Raw genomic sequence first — 16281 nt, 5'->3', positions numbered from 1 at the left:
GGAGACCCCAAGACAGAATTTCTGCCCCCCTCCAATCCGCACAAAAAGATCCCGAAGGGGGAGACTCTCTGCAACAACACAAGCGTTCATTGCACGCTTGTGCATCTGTCCCAGGGGCCATAGTTTTGAGGACTCCTGATTTAGTGCAATATAAAAAATGCAAATAATTTTTCTGCGAACCACCAAAATTTTATCGTGGACCGCCAGTGGTCCACGGACCACCAGTTGGTGATCGCTGTTCTAGTCCAATCCCTTGCTCAAGCAGGAAGCCCTATAACATTTCAAATGAATGGTTGTCCAATCACTTCTTAAAAAAACCTCCAGTGTTGGAGCACCTAAAGCCTCTGGAGGAAAGTCACTCCACTGATTAATAAAGTCATTCTGACTGTCAGAAAATTACTCCTTAGTTCTAGATTGGAGCTAAGTTATCATGTTCTCCCCAATCTTTCTCTTCTCTTCTACCTAGCTCCTTCAACCGTTCAAGTAATTTTCATATAATTTAGCCTTCAGACCCCTTATCTCCTTTTCTTGCTCTTCTCTGCACACTTTCTAGGATCTCATTATCCTTTTTGTATCATGGTGACCAGAATTGGATGTTAGCGTTTCAAGGGTGGCCTCCCTCTTGCAGTATAAAGTGGTATTGTTCCTTTTTCATTTTCCTACTTCTTTTATCATATCTGTGGTACGATTCTGTGAAATAGATGACCTCAGTGATAGCTTGCATGACTGAATTAAAATATGAATCTAAATCTCCCCGATCTTAGTCTCACCGTTGTCTCTGCTTTCCAAATCTGCCTAGCTCTAAAGAAGGCCCGTAAAAGAAATCACAATGTATTTCTCATCAATCAAGTGACCATTCAGCACCAGTTCTTCTTATAAACAATAGTGAGATTCCAGTAGATGATTGCATAATAAAATAACTAAGAAAAAAAAAAAAGGACTAAGAAAAAAATATACCATATTTTTCGGAGTATAAGATGCACCTTACTTTTTGGGGAGGAAAATAGGGGAAAAAAAATCTGCCTACCAAATATTCATTTGGCTAGGGCAGGGGTCAGCAACCTTAAACACTCAAAGAGCCACAAAGGTCCTAACCGGAAGCCCCCTGTCCAATTCTGGAGCCAACTGGAAGTCTTTTAAGGAGCCTGTAGTACAGTGGATTAATGCACTGTTATTAACATCTTCTGCTTGCAATTATTGCAAGTTCAAATCTCACCAGGCTCAAGGTTGACTCAGCCTTCCATCCTTTCAAAGGTAGGTGAAATGAGGACCCAGATTGTGGGGGCAATAAGCTGACTTTGTATAAATATACAAAAGTATGAAGACTATTGCTTAATGCATTGTAAGCCGCCCTGAGTCTCCGGAGAAGGGCGGCATATAAATTGAAAGAAAAAAAAAAATCCAGTTCCCCAACAATAAAGTCTTCTCCTACTGTGGCGTCCTTTTTCCTCTGGCGACCGGAAGTACTGTTCCCCCATCATAGAGTCTCCTCCTACCGCGGTGTCCTTTTTCCTCTACCTATCTTAACTGAAAGCCCTAACAATTGTGGAGCCGACTGGCGACAGGGAGCCACAACAGAGGGATGAAAGAGCCACATGTGGCTCCAGAGCTGTGGGTTGTTGACCTCTGGGCTAGGGTCTTTAGCCTGGTCAGCTTCAGCACATTAGTTCGCTCGCTGGTTTTAAGGTTGGGGCTGGTTGGGGCTAAAAAACAGCTTCTAAAGCAGAGCTGATCGTTGGAGGGAGCAGCAATGAGAAAAGCAGGTGAAGCGTGGAAGGCAGCAGCTGTTCCGGGTAGCCATCTTGGGCACCATGCATCAAGTTTTTGGATGGCGATGGCAGCAATGGTGCTTTGGTGATCCCTGCAGCCTTGAAGAGCTCTCAAACAAAGCGTTTGGAGGCTGAAAACGCAATGCACGGAGCCCAAAAACACAAGCCATTATCGGTGGCAATCTCTGCAGCCAGGAAGAGGACACACAGAGGCCGAAGGGTACGGGACGGTGGGTAGGTGGGTGGGTTTACATTTGGAGTATAAGACGCATCCATATTTTCAGCCTCTTTTAGGAGGGAAAAAAGTGTGTCTTATACTCCAAAAAAATACGGTACATCAAGTTCCAGACTTTTCAAAGTCTCCCCTGCCTGGAAAAAAAGGAAGAAATTGTCTCAATTTATAGTCTGTCAGAATTGTCTTTTTCTACCTCCAAGGTGTAGACTCCCCATTCTCCAATTTAGCAATTATATTATTATGGTAAGACAGATAAAATTACTTTTGAAAATCCTTCCCACTCTCTTTAATTCCCTTGCCTTTTACTGAAGGGAGGGTTGTTTTTTTTTTTGTCATACAGTGGATTTTCTTGGGTGACTTGGAGGGTTTCTCAGTTCCTCCTGTGTCCCCCCCTCCCAAATTATCAAACTGTTGTAGAACAACCTTCTCCAATTGGAGATCATTCAAATACAGATCCCAGGACTGGAGTTGAAAAGTTGTAACCAACTTATTGGAGTGTTCTGAGATGGTGATGATGGTATCAAGATTTGTGTTTTTGTTGGGTTTTTTTTTTCCACATTAAAAAGTACTAGAGTTGTGTAAAGGAAAATTGTAATAAAAATTATTTAAAAAAAAAAATCTAAAAAAATAAAAAGTAACCACTGCTAATATATTACTTGAGATGAATGTTTTCCTTTCAGTTGACAGTCTATTTTTTTCCACCTATAGTAAATATCTATCACTGTTCTCCCATACAAATGGGCATCTCACCTAATCCTTTCAGCCAACAGATGGGATTCAAGGCAGTTAATGAAAAATGGCAATGAAGTTAAAAAGCACAATTAATGTGGTAATTAAGAGCAAATTAAAACACAACCACAGGAAGAGGCAACGTATCTCCTACCTCGCTTAGACAATATAGACTCTCTTATTTATTTATTTATTTTAAAATAAACTGGTGGTCGAAAGGTAACAGTAGATAAGGATCAGTTATCCTGCCAGATGTTGCTGGACTTCAATTCCCATCCATGCGAACAATCATGATTAGTGGTTAGATTATATAAATTGGAGTCCAGGAATACCTATGCAATTATCATCGCTCACCGATGAAGCAAATAAGATGTGAAAGCTATAAATGTATAAATATAGATGCAGCCATGTAACGTAACTTACGATAGGAAGCATTTCTCTGTGGGTTTCCATTTTAATTGAAAATAGAATGAGATTATGAAATACGAGATATTCAGAATTGAGTCAAGTCATACTTCGTGACTGGTACTTTGATTTCTTTTACGCATCTCACATTTCATTTTGTTTACATTCCTTTAACAAAAATAAGGTTCAATGCCAGGGGTGAAATCCAACAGGTTCTAACAGGTTCTGGCGAACTGGTTGCAGAAATTTTGAGAGAATCGGCAAATACCACCTCTGGCTGGCCCCAGAGTGGGGTGGGAATGGAGACTTTTCAATATCCTTCCCCCAGGAGTGGGGAGGGAATGGGGATTTTGCAGTATCCTTCCCCTGCCACGCCCACCAAGCCACACCACACCCACCAAGCCACGCCCACAGAACCTGTAGTAAAAAAAAAATGAATTCCACTACTGGTTCAATCATATTTTGATCATGTGACCATGGGGATGCTGTAAGGGTTGTGTGAAAAACGGACATAAGTCATTTTTTTTCAGTGCCGTTGTAGCTTTGAACTAAATGAATTGTTGTAAATTGAGGACTACGTACCTGCAATATCGTTACCCTACTTTAAGCAATTGTATTTTTAAAGAATGACAGGCGATGCCTTTCCTGTTTCACAAATCAAATGCTGGAAGATTTAAGGAATGAGTCTGTGTGAGTTAATAACTCTTACTAAGTTTAAACCTGAGACCTGTTGATGCTATTTATCCATTCTTTAGAGCTCTGGGCTTTGTCTGACCAATTTAGTCAGATCTGTTACATTTTGATGTGGTGTAGCTCACTTCCAATATGCAGGCAGCGGCCTTTTCCGAGGAATATGTGTGCATGTCTATCTCAGTGCTTTTAACAATTCCGTCTTGAAATCACTTTGAACAGAGAAAAAACAACAACAACAAAGAAGTAACTAAAATGGAAGTGATCCTCCGAGGATGAAGGATTTCAACATGTTTCTTGTGTTTGCTTTTCAATTTCTGCAAGGAACAAAGACTTCAAGCCTACTGCAGCTCCCAACAGCCATTATTATAAAGATGACAGGTGGTGAGGGAATTACCATCTACAAATATAAATCCTTAAATGGATTTCCATTCTCAATTTGGACACTTTCTATATTCTGTGCATCTTGCAGTTTGCAACTTTCGCTTACCCAAATTGGTAGGAAAAGAGAAAAAAAAAATACTTATAATATAGGAAAAAAAGTAATCTGCTGGTATATATTAAATAATGCCCCAATGGGAGAAGAATAGATCTTGACTTTTTGATTGTTTATTGTTTTGAGGGCCTTTCCTTTTTCTAAGCACTAAAGACTTGCTCCTAGAAGAAAATGTTGATGAAACGATCAATGTTGTTTCTTGATATTTTATATAGACAATTTTTTTAACCTCTCCCCCAACATATATATAGAAAGAGCAATTTTGAAAAAAAAAAGTGGTTTGTTTTTGCTTTTCTTTCATTTGCATACCTGTTATAAGATATATTGCTTTCCGAATGATGAAGCCTTTTGCAAATTACCATTGAGGCCTGGGGAGAGCCAAACAAATGGATTTGTTGTCTACCACATAACAATCTAGAGTTTTCAGATCTCCTTGAGGAGCAGAAGAAATTTAAACTCCTTCCAAAAGCAAATATTTGCTTTGTTTTTAGAGAACTAAGTTGAACACAGGTCAAGGGAAAAAAAAGTAGCAGAATAACAGAATGACAGAGTTGGAAGTGACCTTGGAGGTCTTCTCATCCAGCCCACTGCTCAGGCGGGAAACCCTATACCAGTGATGGCTAACTTTTTTGCCATCACATGCCAGGAGGGGGGGTGGAGGAGGTTCGTGCGCATCCCCACATCCATAATTCTATGTACGCCGCCCTGCACATGCGCGCACAACCCCCCTCCCCCCCTGCTCCTGGCATGTGATGGCCCAGTAGGCCCGTTTTTCTTTCTCACCTGGCTCCAAATTCTCTCTAGGCATCTGGGGAGGGCAAAAACAGCCTTCCCCACCCCCTCGGAGGCCCTCCGGAGGCCTGAAACGGCCCATTTCCCAACTCCCAGTTGGACAGGAAGTGACTTATTTTGCTGTCCCCAGCCTCCAGAGTCTAGAAAGCCCAGAAGACCCAAAAATCAGCTGGCTGGCACACTCATATGCACCAGAGCTGAGCTGGCATGCCCACTGATATGGCTACGTCTGCCACCTGTGGCACGCATGCCATAGGTTCTCCATCATGGCCCTATACCATCACAGACTCCTAAGTGTTATAAATCTACCACTACACCAAGATTTTGTTCTTCAAACATTTTTTTTTTAATTTTTAAAAATCTTCATTGTTAAAAAAAAAAGTTGGACATGGTGGAGCCGTCTTGGCAATACCTCTGCCATACAAAGTATAACATAAGTCTCTTATGTATTCAATATACATTAGTACTTACTAATTATATACACATACTTAACTTCTTATACACGCTTACAATTACCTAATATATTACATACATTGTCTCTTGTTTCAATCTACACATCCTTGTTCTTATCCATTCCGACTTCCATTTCTCAAATCCAACCATTGGTAAAATCTGTTCCAAATCTCATAGTATTCTGTCTCTCCTTTATTTTTCAGTTCTAATGTCAATCTATCACGTTCTGCACAGTCAAGTATCTTCTTTGTTATTTCCCTTTCTTTAGGTATGTTTACACTCTTCCATTGTTGAGCATAAACTATTCTCGCTGCTGTTGTGATATGCAGTATTAAATATGTTAACCCTTTATTCAGACCTTCTTTTATAATTCCTAATAGGAATACTTCTGGTTTGAGTTCCAATCTCTGTCCAGTCATTTCTTCCAACCACATTTGAATCCTTTGCCAGTATTCTTTTACTTTTCTACATGTCCACCACATGTGGTAATAGGTGCCCGGTATTTGGTCACATTTCCAGCATTTCTGTACATTTTGGCTAGCCTAGCTGGTGGTATGTGCCACCTATAGAACATTTTATATAGGTTCTCTTTGTATGATGTGGCCAGGGTTAATGCTTTTTTTTTTAACATTTGTGATGTTGCCTTCATTTTTTTTGGAAAGTCTTTAGGTAGGAATTCAGACTCTGCATCCAGAGTCAGATTTATGGAATTACACTAGTAGTTGTGTTTAGGATGGACATTTTCCAAGATGGAAGAGTAGTAAAGAGGTTTTTCTTTTCTCTTTGCTTCCATGTTGAACCTATAGTCCAAAAATTCCATAGTAAGTCTCCCATCCAAATACTAAACACATTATACCCAGTTTATCTCCTCAGAATAGCTCTGAGTAGCTACTATTATCAGCTCCTCAGAACTTAAAATGCAGCAAGGTGAAATTACCTTCCTGTTCTCAAACTCTCTGGGCATTTTCAATCTCACACAGTGGACTTAGATTTACTCTTTACTAATTAAGAGATGGAGTTATTTATGGTTATAATAGTTGGGCAACATTGACATTTTGAGTCCAAATACTGTATGTTCATTTGCGTTCATGTGAAGGAATCTAGAGGCATTGCTTCTACTGCGTGGCAAAAGTTATGTTCAAATTTAGGCCAATCACTATCAGAAGCTATGAATATAAAATGAAGCAGAAATACCATAGAGATATAGAGTTTCTCTCCCTCCCTCTTTTTCACACACACACACACACACACACACACACACACACACACACCCAAGCACACAAAACCACAAACATACACATACATTTCTTTGAGCGCTTGGGGAAAAACTAGGATAAAAATCTAATGAACTACAGTAAATAACACAAGAACAGATGGTATTTGAAGATTAATCAGCAGCCATGTAAGGATATTCATTTAAGTTTGTTGTCCTTGTTAGATAGGCTGTTGTACCTCCTGATAGCAATGCCAAGCCTGTGCCCTAGGCTCTCCGTTTATGGTTTAAAATTGGCATGCAGGGAAAAAAGTTCTTCCATTGGTCCATTCCATTGGTGAAATCCAAATTTTTTTACTACCGGTTCTGTGGGCATGGCTTGGTGGGCGTGGCAGGGGAAGGATACTGCAAAATCTCCATTCCCTCCCCACTCCAGGGGAAGGATACTACAAAATCCCCATTCCCTCCCTACTCCTGGGGGAAGGATATTGCAAAATCTCCATTCCTACTCCACTCTGGGGCCAGCCAGAGGTGGCATTTGCCGGTTCTCTGAACTACTCAAAATTTCTACTGCTGGTTCTCCGAACTGCTCAAAATTTCCTCTACTGGTTCTCCAGAACCTGTCTGAACCTGCTGGATTTCACCCCTGGTCCATTCCCTAAAACTATACTCAGGTATTTAATCAATACTACTAATTTGGGGGTTAGATCCCAATATAATATTTGCTGAGAGCATCTAATCAGGTACGAAATCACCCCATTACTTAGATCAGGGATGTCAAACTCAAGGGCCGGTGGCTGAATCCGGCCCACAAGGTGCTTAGATCTGGCCCACAGGGGCTGACCTGGAAACAGTGAAGGACCAGCATGTGGTACCTCTGCCAGTGAAAACAGAGCCAAGGAGGGTCACAGGCAGCCCTCCTGAGCTCTGTTTTCACTGGCAGAGGGCTGCAGGTGGTTGTCACAGCTGAAAACGGAGCTCGGGAGTCCATTTTTGCTGGCAGAGTGCTGGGCCACCCCAGGCGCCCCAACACGAGTGATGTCGAGCTGGCCATGCCCACCCCGGCTCCCTGAGGTCAAACACAACCCTGATCTGGCCCTTAATGAAATTGAGTTTGAAACCCCTGACTTAGATCGTCCCTTCTTTACATGAAAATCACCAATTGAGGCATCCCACCAGAGGATGGGTTTCAGTAGGCTCTGACCAGTTCTGGAGAACCGGTAACGGAAATTTTGAGTAGTTTGGAGAACCGGTAGTAAAAATTCTGACTGGCCCCGCCCCCATCTATTCTCTGCCTCCCAAGTCCCAGCTGATTGGGAGGGAATGGAGATTTTACGGTATCCTTCCCCTGCCATGCCCACCAAGCCATGCCACGCCCACCAAGCCATACCCACAGAACCGGTAATAAACATTTTTGAAACCCACCACTGCATCCCACCCTCATAATTTAATTTTTTAAAAAATAATAATCAGAACTTTGACTGCAGAATCAACAATCTTGGGATAAATTTTAATGTGCTAATAGCACTTCATTGCTATGGCTGTAGGCTGAGTATGTTATATAACAGCAAACTTTCCTGTTAGCTTCTGTCACAATAGGGGAAAATACAGCCCCCACCCACAAAAGTTGATGTTTCTGGAATCTTCCTTCAGGCTGGAGAGAAACTGCCGTATTTAGAGCAAAGCGCCATCATAACTGATATTCTAATCTGTCTTTCAAACATAGAATTGGTCTCCTGCTTTCCCTAGTTTGTATAAATGTGTCTCCACAGAGCTAATGGACTTTGATGGGAAGAAGAATTAGCTTCTTTTGTTCTTCATCCCTTTTCCATTTTTTAGGTCCTCTGACTTTGTGTGAAGTGGATCATGCAGAGACCAAGAAAGGACCTCTGCAGATTTTCATTGTTCTCCTGAATAATTACTTAATAACAGAGGAAATTGTTAATAGATGTTAGTTTCTTGTTAAGAAGAACCCAACCTCATTTAGTATTATGGATCTATTTCTTCAGATATCCCCTTTACCTGTGTTCTTGATGTGGTAGGTTATGGTATGACCTTAGATTCCAGAATTTATGGAAAGCTGACTTCTTACTGAACTCATCGCAGAAGATGGTGGATCTGAGCCCTGTTTTTGACAGATGGCTACACTTCAAAACATTGTGGTGGTTGTTGCAAAGTCGTGTCCGACCCATCGCGACCCCATGGACATCCTCCAGCATCCTCTACCATCCTCTGGAGTCTATGGATGGAAAGCCATCTATGCCTTGGGTATAACGCAGGTATAACACTCTGGGGCCAGCCAGAGGTGGTATTTTCTGGTTCTCTGAACTACTCAAAATTTCCACTGCCGCTTCTCCAAACTGGTCAAAATTCCCGCTACCGGTTCTCCAGAACCTGTCAGAATCTGCTGGATTTCACCCCTGGTATAACGTGTAAATTTTCAGCATGCTTAGCTGGAAAGATTGATGGAACTTACTCAAACTCCTCAGCTTGCAGACTTAATGACATTATTAGAGAAAGATCTTGTTCTCCATCTAACACAGTGTATAAAGTGCTTAAGCTGATTAAAATCAATGTCTGAAGGCCACTTAACTGGATTTCGACTACTGAGTCTTACCGTTTGCATGAGAGTTTGGTGCAGTCTACCAGCTAGTCCACACTTGGCAGGAGGCCAGACAGTTTGACAACTGGTGTCCGTTGCCCACTTAGAAGGAAGGTCTCTAAATTCTAAACATGGGATCACAAAATATCGCAGCTCCATTCTGTCAACTCTGCACGTCCTACTACCCTCGTGTAGTTGATTTCAGGGTAATGTGACTTTTGATCGTACTTTGAAAGGGAAACCAAAGGAGGTAAAGTTTAGATTTGTAGCTCAAGAAATATTGTACTCTATATCCCACGGTCATTGTTTTCATTGTTTCCCCTCCCCTTGTTATATATTGACTGAATAATTGCATGCATAAGAGCTAGGCTTGTTACAATAAGTCTAATGGTCCCTCAAATCTAGAAGAACTACTACAATATTTTTTGATGCAGGACATGACAATATTAAGCTGCTTATATTCTCAAACAATCCGTTTATAACCAGCCATTTGAATTGTTCTTACTTTGAATTAAAACTGAGCTTTTCCTTTCAGCCATCCTTATATTCTTTTGTGTTTACACTTTGTTATTATGATGGTCGCTACCATGTAAAAAAAAGATGTGGAGACTTTAGAAAGAGTGCAGAGAAGAGCAACAAAGATGATTAGGGGACTGGAGGATAGAACATATAAAGAACGGTTGCAGGAACTGGGTACGTCTAGTTTAATGAAGAGAAGGACTAGGGGAGACATGATAGCAGTCTTCCAGTATTTGAGGGGCTGCCTCAAAGAAGAGGGAGTCAAGCTATTCTCCAAAACACCTGAGGGGAGGACAAGAAGCAATGGGTGGAAACTCATCAAGGAGAGAAGCAACTTAGAACTAAGGAGAAATTTCCTGACAGTGAGAACAATTAACCAGCGGAACAACTTGCCTCTATAAGTTGTGGATGCTCCAACATTGGAAGTTTTTAAGAAGAGATTGGATAACCATTTGTCTGAAATGGTATAGGGTTTCCTGCCTAAGCAAGGGGATGGACTAGAAGATCTCCATGATCCCTCCCAAGTCTGTTATTCTATATTCTATTATCCTGCCATAGAATGAATAGCCGATATGTTACTTAGAGAATTCTGCACAGTTTTGCATCGGGAAAAATGGAGTTATGTTAGAAGTAAATTAGAGACATGGGAGCTTTTCAACAAGAGATCCGGTTCTCCCGCTTTCCCTTTTCCATTCAACACTGATATTATTTTCTGTTTCGGCAGCCCAAGAAACATATTGCATTACTTACAAAAATGGGAAACTTTTAGGAACTTGCGGATTTGCAATTCACCCAGTTGCAAACAAGTGATTGCAAGGTAATTGGCTAATATCCAAGAAAAAGTCCTTATTTGTTGTGTTCCAAGACTGATCTTGGAATTTTTTTTTTGAGAATCAAAGAAATGGGCATTAATTTTTTTTCACAGGTAGTCCTTGACTTATAACCATGATTGAGTCCCAAATTTCTGCTGTGAATTTTGAAAAGGTCCGTTTTAGAACCTTTCTTTCCATTAGTTCTTAAATGAATTGCTGTGGCTGTTAAATGAGTGACTTCCCCAGTGACTTTGCTTGTCAGAAGGCTGTAAAAGGCGAGCCTGGCACACTGCGATCATCATAAATATGAGCCAGTTGCCAAGCATTCTGAATTTTGATCACGTGATCATGGGAAAGCTGCCACGGTCACAAAAACATGCCTAAGTCACTTTTTTTCAGTGCTGTTATAACTTTGAATGGTCACTAACTGAAGTATTATAAGTCGAGGACTACAAATTTAGCTAATGCCCATCTCACTCACAGATACCTGTGCAAAGAAAATAAGCATTGGAATATGTCTATCTTATGTTGAACTGGCTTTCTTGTTGGAAGCTTCTGCATTTCTTTAAAAAAAATTCCACTTTATTCCTTATTTCAAGATCCTGCATTGTTCTTGCATATGTCTCTACAGAAGAGAGATGCTAAATATTGAATATTTCTTGTCCATTTCAGCAGCCTACTGTGTTTCCCCAAAAATAAGTCCTCCTCTGATAATAAGCCCAATCGGGCTTTTGAGCACATGTGCTAAAATAAGCCCTTCCCAAAAATAAGCCCTCCTCAAAAATATTTAAACACATGCGTGGGGAGTCCCCGCCATTTCCTCTGGTTAGGGTTAGGGAGACAGAGCTGGAAATCAGGTAAGACAGCAAGAGGAGCCCCATCTTGCTCCACGCACCCCAAAATAATAAGACCTCCCCAAAAATAAGGCCACAAGCTTATTTCGGGTTTCAAAAAATATATAAGACTGGGTCTTATTTTCAGGGAAACATGGTAGCTGCATAGGAATGGAGGAGTAATTTTTTAACAATTGAGATTGTTCTTTATCCTTTAAAAAAACTGGTTCTTTTTGAAACATTTAAAGAGATACTTTCTCGTTTTTGTATTTACATGGCAGCCCAAAACACCTCCGAAACGGACTTTTGGATCCATTACAAACGAACAGGTAATTACATACTCGCACTCAGATATTCCCTCCCCTTCCTTTTTGATTCTTTAAATATAGTCAAATCATTGTTCTATGAAAGGGACACCGGTCCTTTTTTTCAAAATGCTGAAACTGCGGGAAGAATGGGTGTTGAAACATGACTGAAACATTTCTATATATTTGAAATGGTGAAGGTAAGTGCGCATTTCAATAAGTCGATGTTGTATTATAACATCTTGAAGGAATCTCCTTGGTAAATTAAGTTTCGGGTTCTGCATGACATCTAATATTAGAACTTTGCGATCGTTCTGTCCCCCTTCCCCACACAGGCAAACACACAACCTGTATACTACCTGTATATGTGTTGCCGTGCACTAATATAGGCACTTAAATAATTTTGCCCTCTTTTAAACTTATATTTAAACTTATAATTAAAATTATTTAATTGTTTTTTAAAATGTTTTTAAATTTTATATGCTATGTTTTATCCTGGCTGTACACCGCCCTGAGTCCCGCAGGAGAAGGGCGGTATAGAAATATAATAAACTAAAATAAATAAATAATAATTCCTCTACAACTATTTTGAAATCTCAAAAAAAGGTGTGGGGGGGGGGGTCAGGAATTGCATCACAAGTTTCCTGCCCTAGTCAAGAATTACACTGCTAGAATAGACACGGGGCAAGCATCTTGTTTTTTATCTTTTTTTAAAGGTAAAAAAAAAATGACAGCTCTCATCATCTGGGTTTGTTAAAAAAAAAAAATGAAATGGAGAGCCTCTGCCTGAATTTAAAAAATCTCTGAGTTGTAGTTGCAGCGGTAACGACGGAAGAATCCATGCATGATTGTCAGATTGCATACAAATAAAGGAGCGTAGGGGAGCAAACTCTCCCACTTCTGTGAGGTTGCTTTCTTTTCTCTTCTTCCCAATTTCGCAAGCAAAAGAAAACAAAACACCGCCAGTCATAACTCAGGAGCTTTGCAAGCAAATAATAGTGATTAAAAAAAGAAACCACACACCCTGGAAAAAAAAAATGTGCCTACAATTCTCAAACTATTTACTGTAGAGTACAAGTCTACATTAGGGCCATGCTGTGGCTCAGTGGCTAAGACGCTGAGCTTGTCGATCAGAAAGGTCGGCAGTTCGGCGGTTCGAATCCTTAGTGCCGCATAACGGGGTGAGCTCCTGTTACTTGTCCCAGCTTCAGCCAACCTAGCAGTTCGAAAGCAGGTAAAAAATGCAAGTAGAAAAATAGGGACCACCTTTGGTGGGAAGGTAACAGCCTTCCGTGCCTATGTATTTAGGACAGGGGGAAATTGTGGCAGTGGGAAAGGGATCTCAGTTGCCTTAAGCCTTGACATGTAAAAATGCCCAATGAGTTATCTATAGACCAGGGGTCCAGTTTGTGGACTGGCATTGGTCCATGGCTTGCCAGCAACCGGGCCATGCAAATAAGCAAAGCCCCATCCTTGGTATGCAGGCAGCACTCAAAACCATGCCCCCTCTAGTCTGTGGAAAAAACATTCTCCATGAAACCAATCCCTGGTGCCCGAAAGGTTTAAGGCCTCTGCTGTAGACTGCAAACCTTGGTAACCCCCCATCGATATGCAGGCAGCATGCAAAGCCACGCCCCCTCCGATCCGTGGGAAAAAACTTTCTTCACGGAACCAATCCCTGGTGCTCAAAAGGTTGGGGCGGGGGGGCAGTGGTGGGTTCCACTTACCTTCACTACCGGTTAGGAACTGTGTGACCATGTGTGTGGCGTTTCTGCAGAGCGTCCGTGATGATGTCCGGGCGGGTGGGTGGAGCCTCCTGCTACTGCCACTTACCGTTTCTCCTGAACCGGGGCGAACCGTTAGAAACCCACCAGGGGGGGAGGGGGTTCTGCTGTAGACTACAAAACCTTGGGCCTCTCTGGTCTGGATTTGCAAGGATTGCATTAAAACCAGGGAACGACAACCAGGAAAAGCGAAGAAGGAATGAGATTGCCCTTGGATCCTTCTTTCCGTGTTTTCACCTCTGTCCTTGGTGTTCCTCCACTATCACTCTCTCTTTTGTTTGTGGTGGCAGTGTTCCTTTTGGTGCCCATCAGCATCATTTTCCATCATTCACAGAGATGCTATTGATGAATACTAATCACTTCTTTCTCCTTAGGGGAAAAGTCTTTGCTAGGGTTTTTTTTTTCTTCTTCTTCCCTCTCTCCTTTCCTTTAAAAGGGGGGAAAAAATGAGGAGAGGGATTCAACTTTCCCAGGTTGATACGTCCATCTGGAAGTGAAAACCTTTATTTCCCTGTTCATTCTACCCAGACGTTATTCTTGTATACTACATGCAGAATTTATTTCTATTCCTACGTATTGATTTTAGCGTGAAGAGGAGAGACACCCCCCCCCTGCCATGACCTACAGGACCTACGTCTGGTTCCTTATCGCTCATCATACATTTATAAAGATTGCATTATTTGTAATATTTGGAATCCTGATTTTTACCACAGCCATGAAAGCAGGGGTGAAATCTACTTACCTTCCCTACTGGTTCGGAAGTGCGCACTCCGTGCACGCATGCATGTCACATCCAATTTTGGAGCCTCTGTGCATGTGCAAAGCCTTCTGCACATGTGCAGAGGGTCAAAAACAGGTTAAAACCAGGAAGTAATGACGTCTGGGCAGGTGGGTGGAGCTTTTCGCTACTGGTTCGTTAAACCACGTGCCACCACCGCTACCGGTTCGCACAAACTGGTACGAACCGGTAGCATTTCACCCCTGCATGAAAGTCATGCTGTTTTTTTTAAATAAATATTTTTTTAAAAAAAATCAGAGATGCTGAACTGTCTTTATCTTGGTTTGCTTGCAACACTCCGTTGCAATTTTTGGCCATTTCTGTTCCACACCAAAAAGTTGCTGGCAATTCGTACTTTTTTTAAAAAAAAAAAAATAGGGCAACCCACGAATATGGCAAATATTTAATGACAAAGAATATTCAATGACTGGGGGACTCGTGTTCAGAAAATAGCTGGCAGTCAGATGTTAGATATGCAAAGCAGCTGTACTGTGTGACTGAGGACAGCTGTATTGCCTGGAGTCTCATCTTCATCCATCCACAAGTTCTTCCAACTTAAAGATGTGTCACGTCATTAGGCTTTCTGGAGTTGGAGAAGAGTTGGGGAACATTTAAAGAGTTGAGAAGTGCTGCAGAAGCTGCTTTGTGGAGTGGGGGGGTGAGCAATAACGTTTCAAACTCTCGTTGCAAAGCTTAAGGCCACGATTTAAAAAAAAAGGTTCAAAAGATAAAACCTCCCTCAAGTCAAGCTTGACTCTCGGTGACCTTATGGACCTGACAGGGGTTCCCCCCCCTTTCTTTCTTTCTTTCTTGGCAGCACTACAAAATTATTGCTTTTGTTCTTCTCAACTTGCTTGTCTTCGCCTAAAGCCTTGGTATCTTCTGGGTGGGCAGTCATCCAAAAAGAGCTTGTGTCTGATTCTGCTTAGCTTTTTTTTAATTTTTTTTACATCAGCCAAGTTTAGTTCGGTTTTGCCACTTGCTATAACCAGCTGGGTTGCTAGGAGGCCACTTGGGATGCATTGAATCCTGGGCTAACATTTTGCTAGCTTTTTGTTAGACGTGGACGAAGATAAAGCTTTTAGATAAAAGGGAACATCCATCCCAGAAAACCCCCACAAAGATATATACAGTAGTGGCCAAAATTGTGGAAACCTTTTGGGAAAAATGTATTTTTGAGGTTTGATGGCTAATAACACCACTTTTATTTTATTTTATTTTATTTTTTGGAGTTTCAAGATAATCCTATTCCACTGCTGGAATGGCCTGGGAATAGCCCAGATCTTCACCCAATTGAAAATCTATGGAGCCAACTAAAGAAACTTGTTAGTCAGAAGCGACTCAGCAATAAAACCCAGTTAATAGAAGCCATCATTCAATCTTGGTTTCACATTATAACAGCTGCAGAACTAAAAGACTTGGTTCACTCCATGGGAAGACGTTGTAAGGCCATAATTCATGCTAAAGGTTACCCAACGAAGTATTAACTGACAGGGTGATCATTTTTGTATATCTCATTTTTTCTATGGTGATAATTTTTGTCTCTCTCATTTTTTCTACGTGTTTCACTTTTCTTCTTTATACCGTAACTGCTATTCTAATAGCAAATCCTTCATAAAAGGTATTGCATTACATTCTTGATTAAATTGTCTTTCCATTAATATATAATTTTATGGTACTACTAAAAAAAAAAAGTGGTGTTATTAGCTAATTTTTAGAAAATACATTTTTCCCAAAAGGTTTCCAAAATTTTGGCCACTACTGTACACACACTGTTTAAATGGGGTGGCCATTGTTCTCTTTTTATTGTATAGTGTTTCCATGGTTCTTGTTAAATACCACTATTTCTTCTTTAGCAAAGATGGT

At 41.0% G+C, this 16281-nt stretch overlaps 1 protein-coding gene across 1 annotated transcript in view; it reads left to right on the top strand.

Annotated features, from left to right (window-relative positions):
* The window catches only part of PCDH11X (protocadherin 11 X-linked), a 708765-nt gene that overhangs the window by 161512 nt on the left and 530972 nt on the right, over window positions 1-16281 (top strand). Inside the window, exon 3 of the mRNA XM_060692133.2 lies at window positions 11830-11877. Coding sequence (XP_060548116.1) covers window positions 11830-11877 — 48 coding nt within the window. The remainder of the gene's footprint in view (window positions 1-11829; window positions 11878-16281) is intronic.

This window comes from Pantherophis guttatus, chromosome 12 (assembly GCF_059756535.1).
Source record: "Pantherophis guttatus breed Tessera chromosome 12, ASM5975653v1, whole genome shotgun sequence".
NCBI classification, from domain to species: Eukaryota; Metazoa; Chordata; class Lepidosauria; order Squamata; family Colubridae; genus Pantherophis; species Pantherophis guttatus.
Note: the sequence above shows the minus strand (reverse complement) of the source record. Positions and strands in the feature narration are given on the sequence as shown.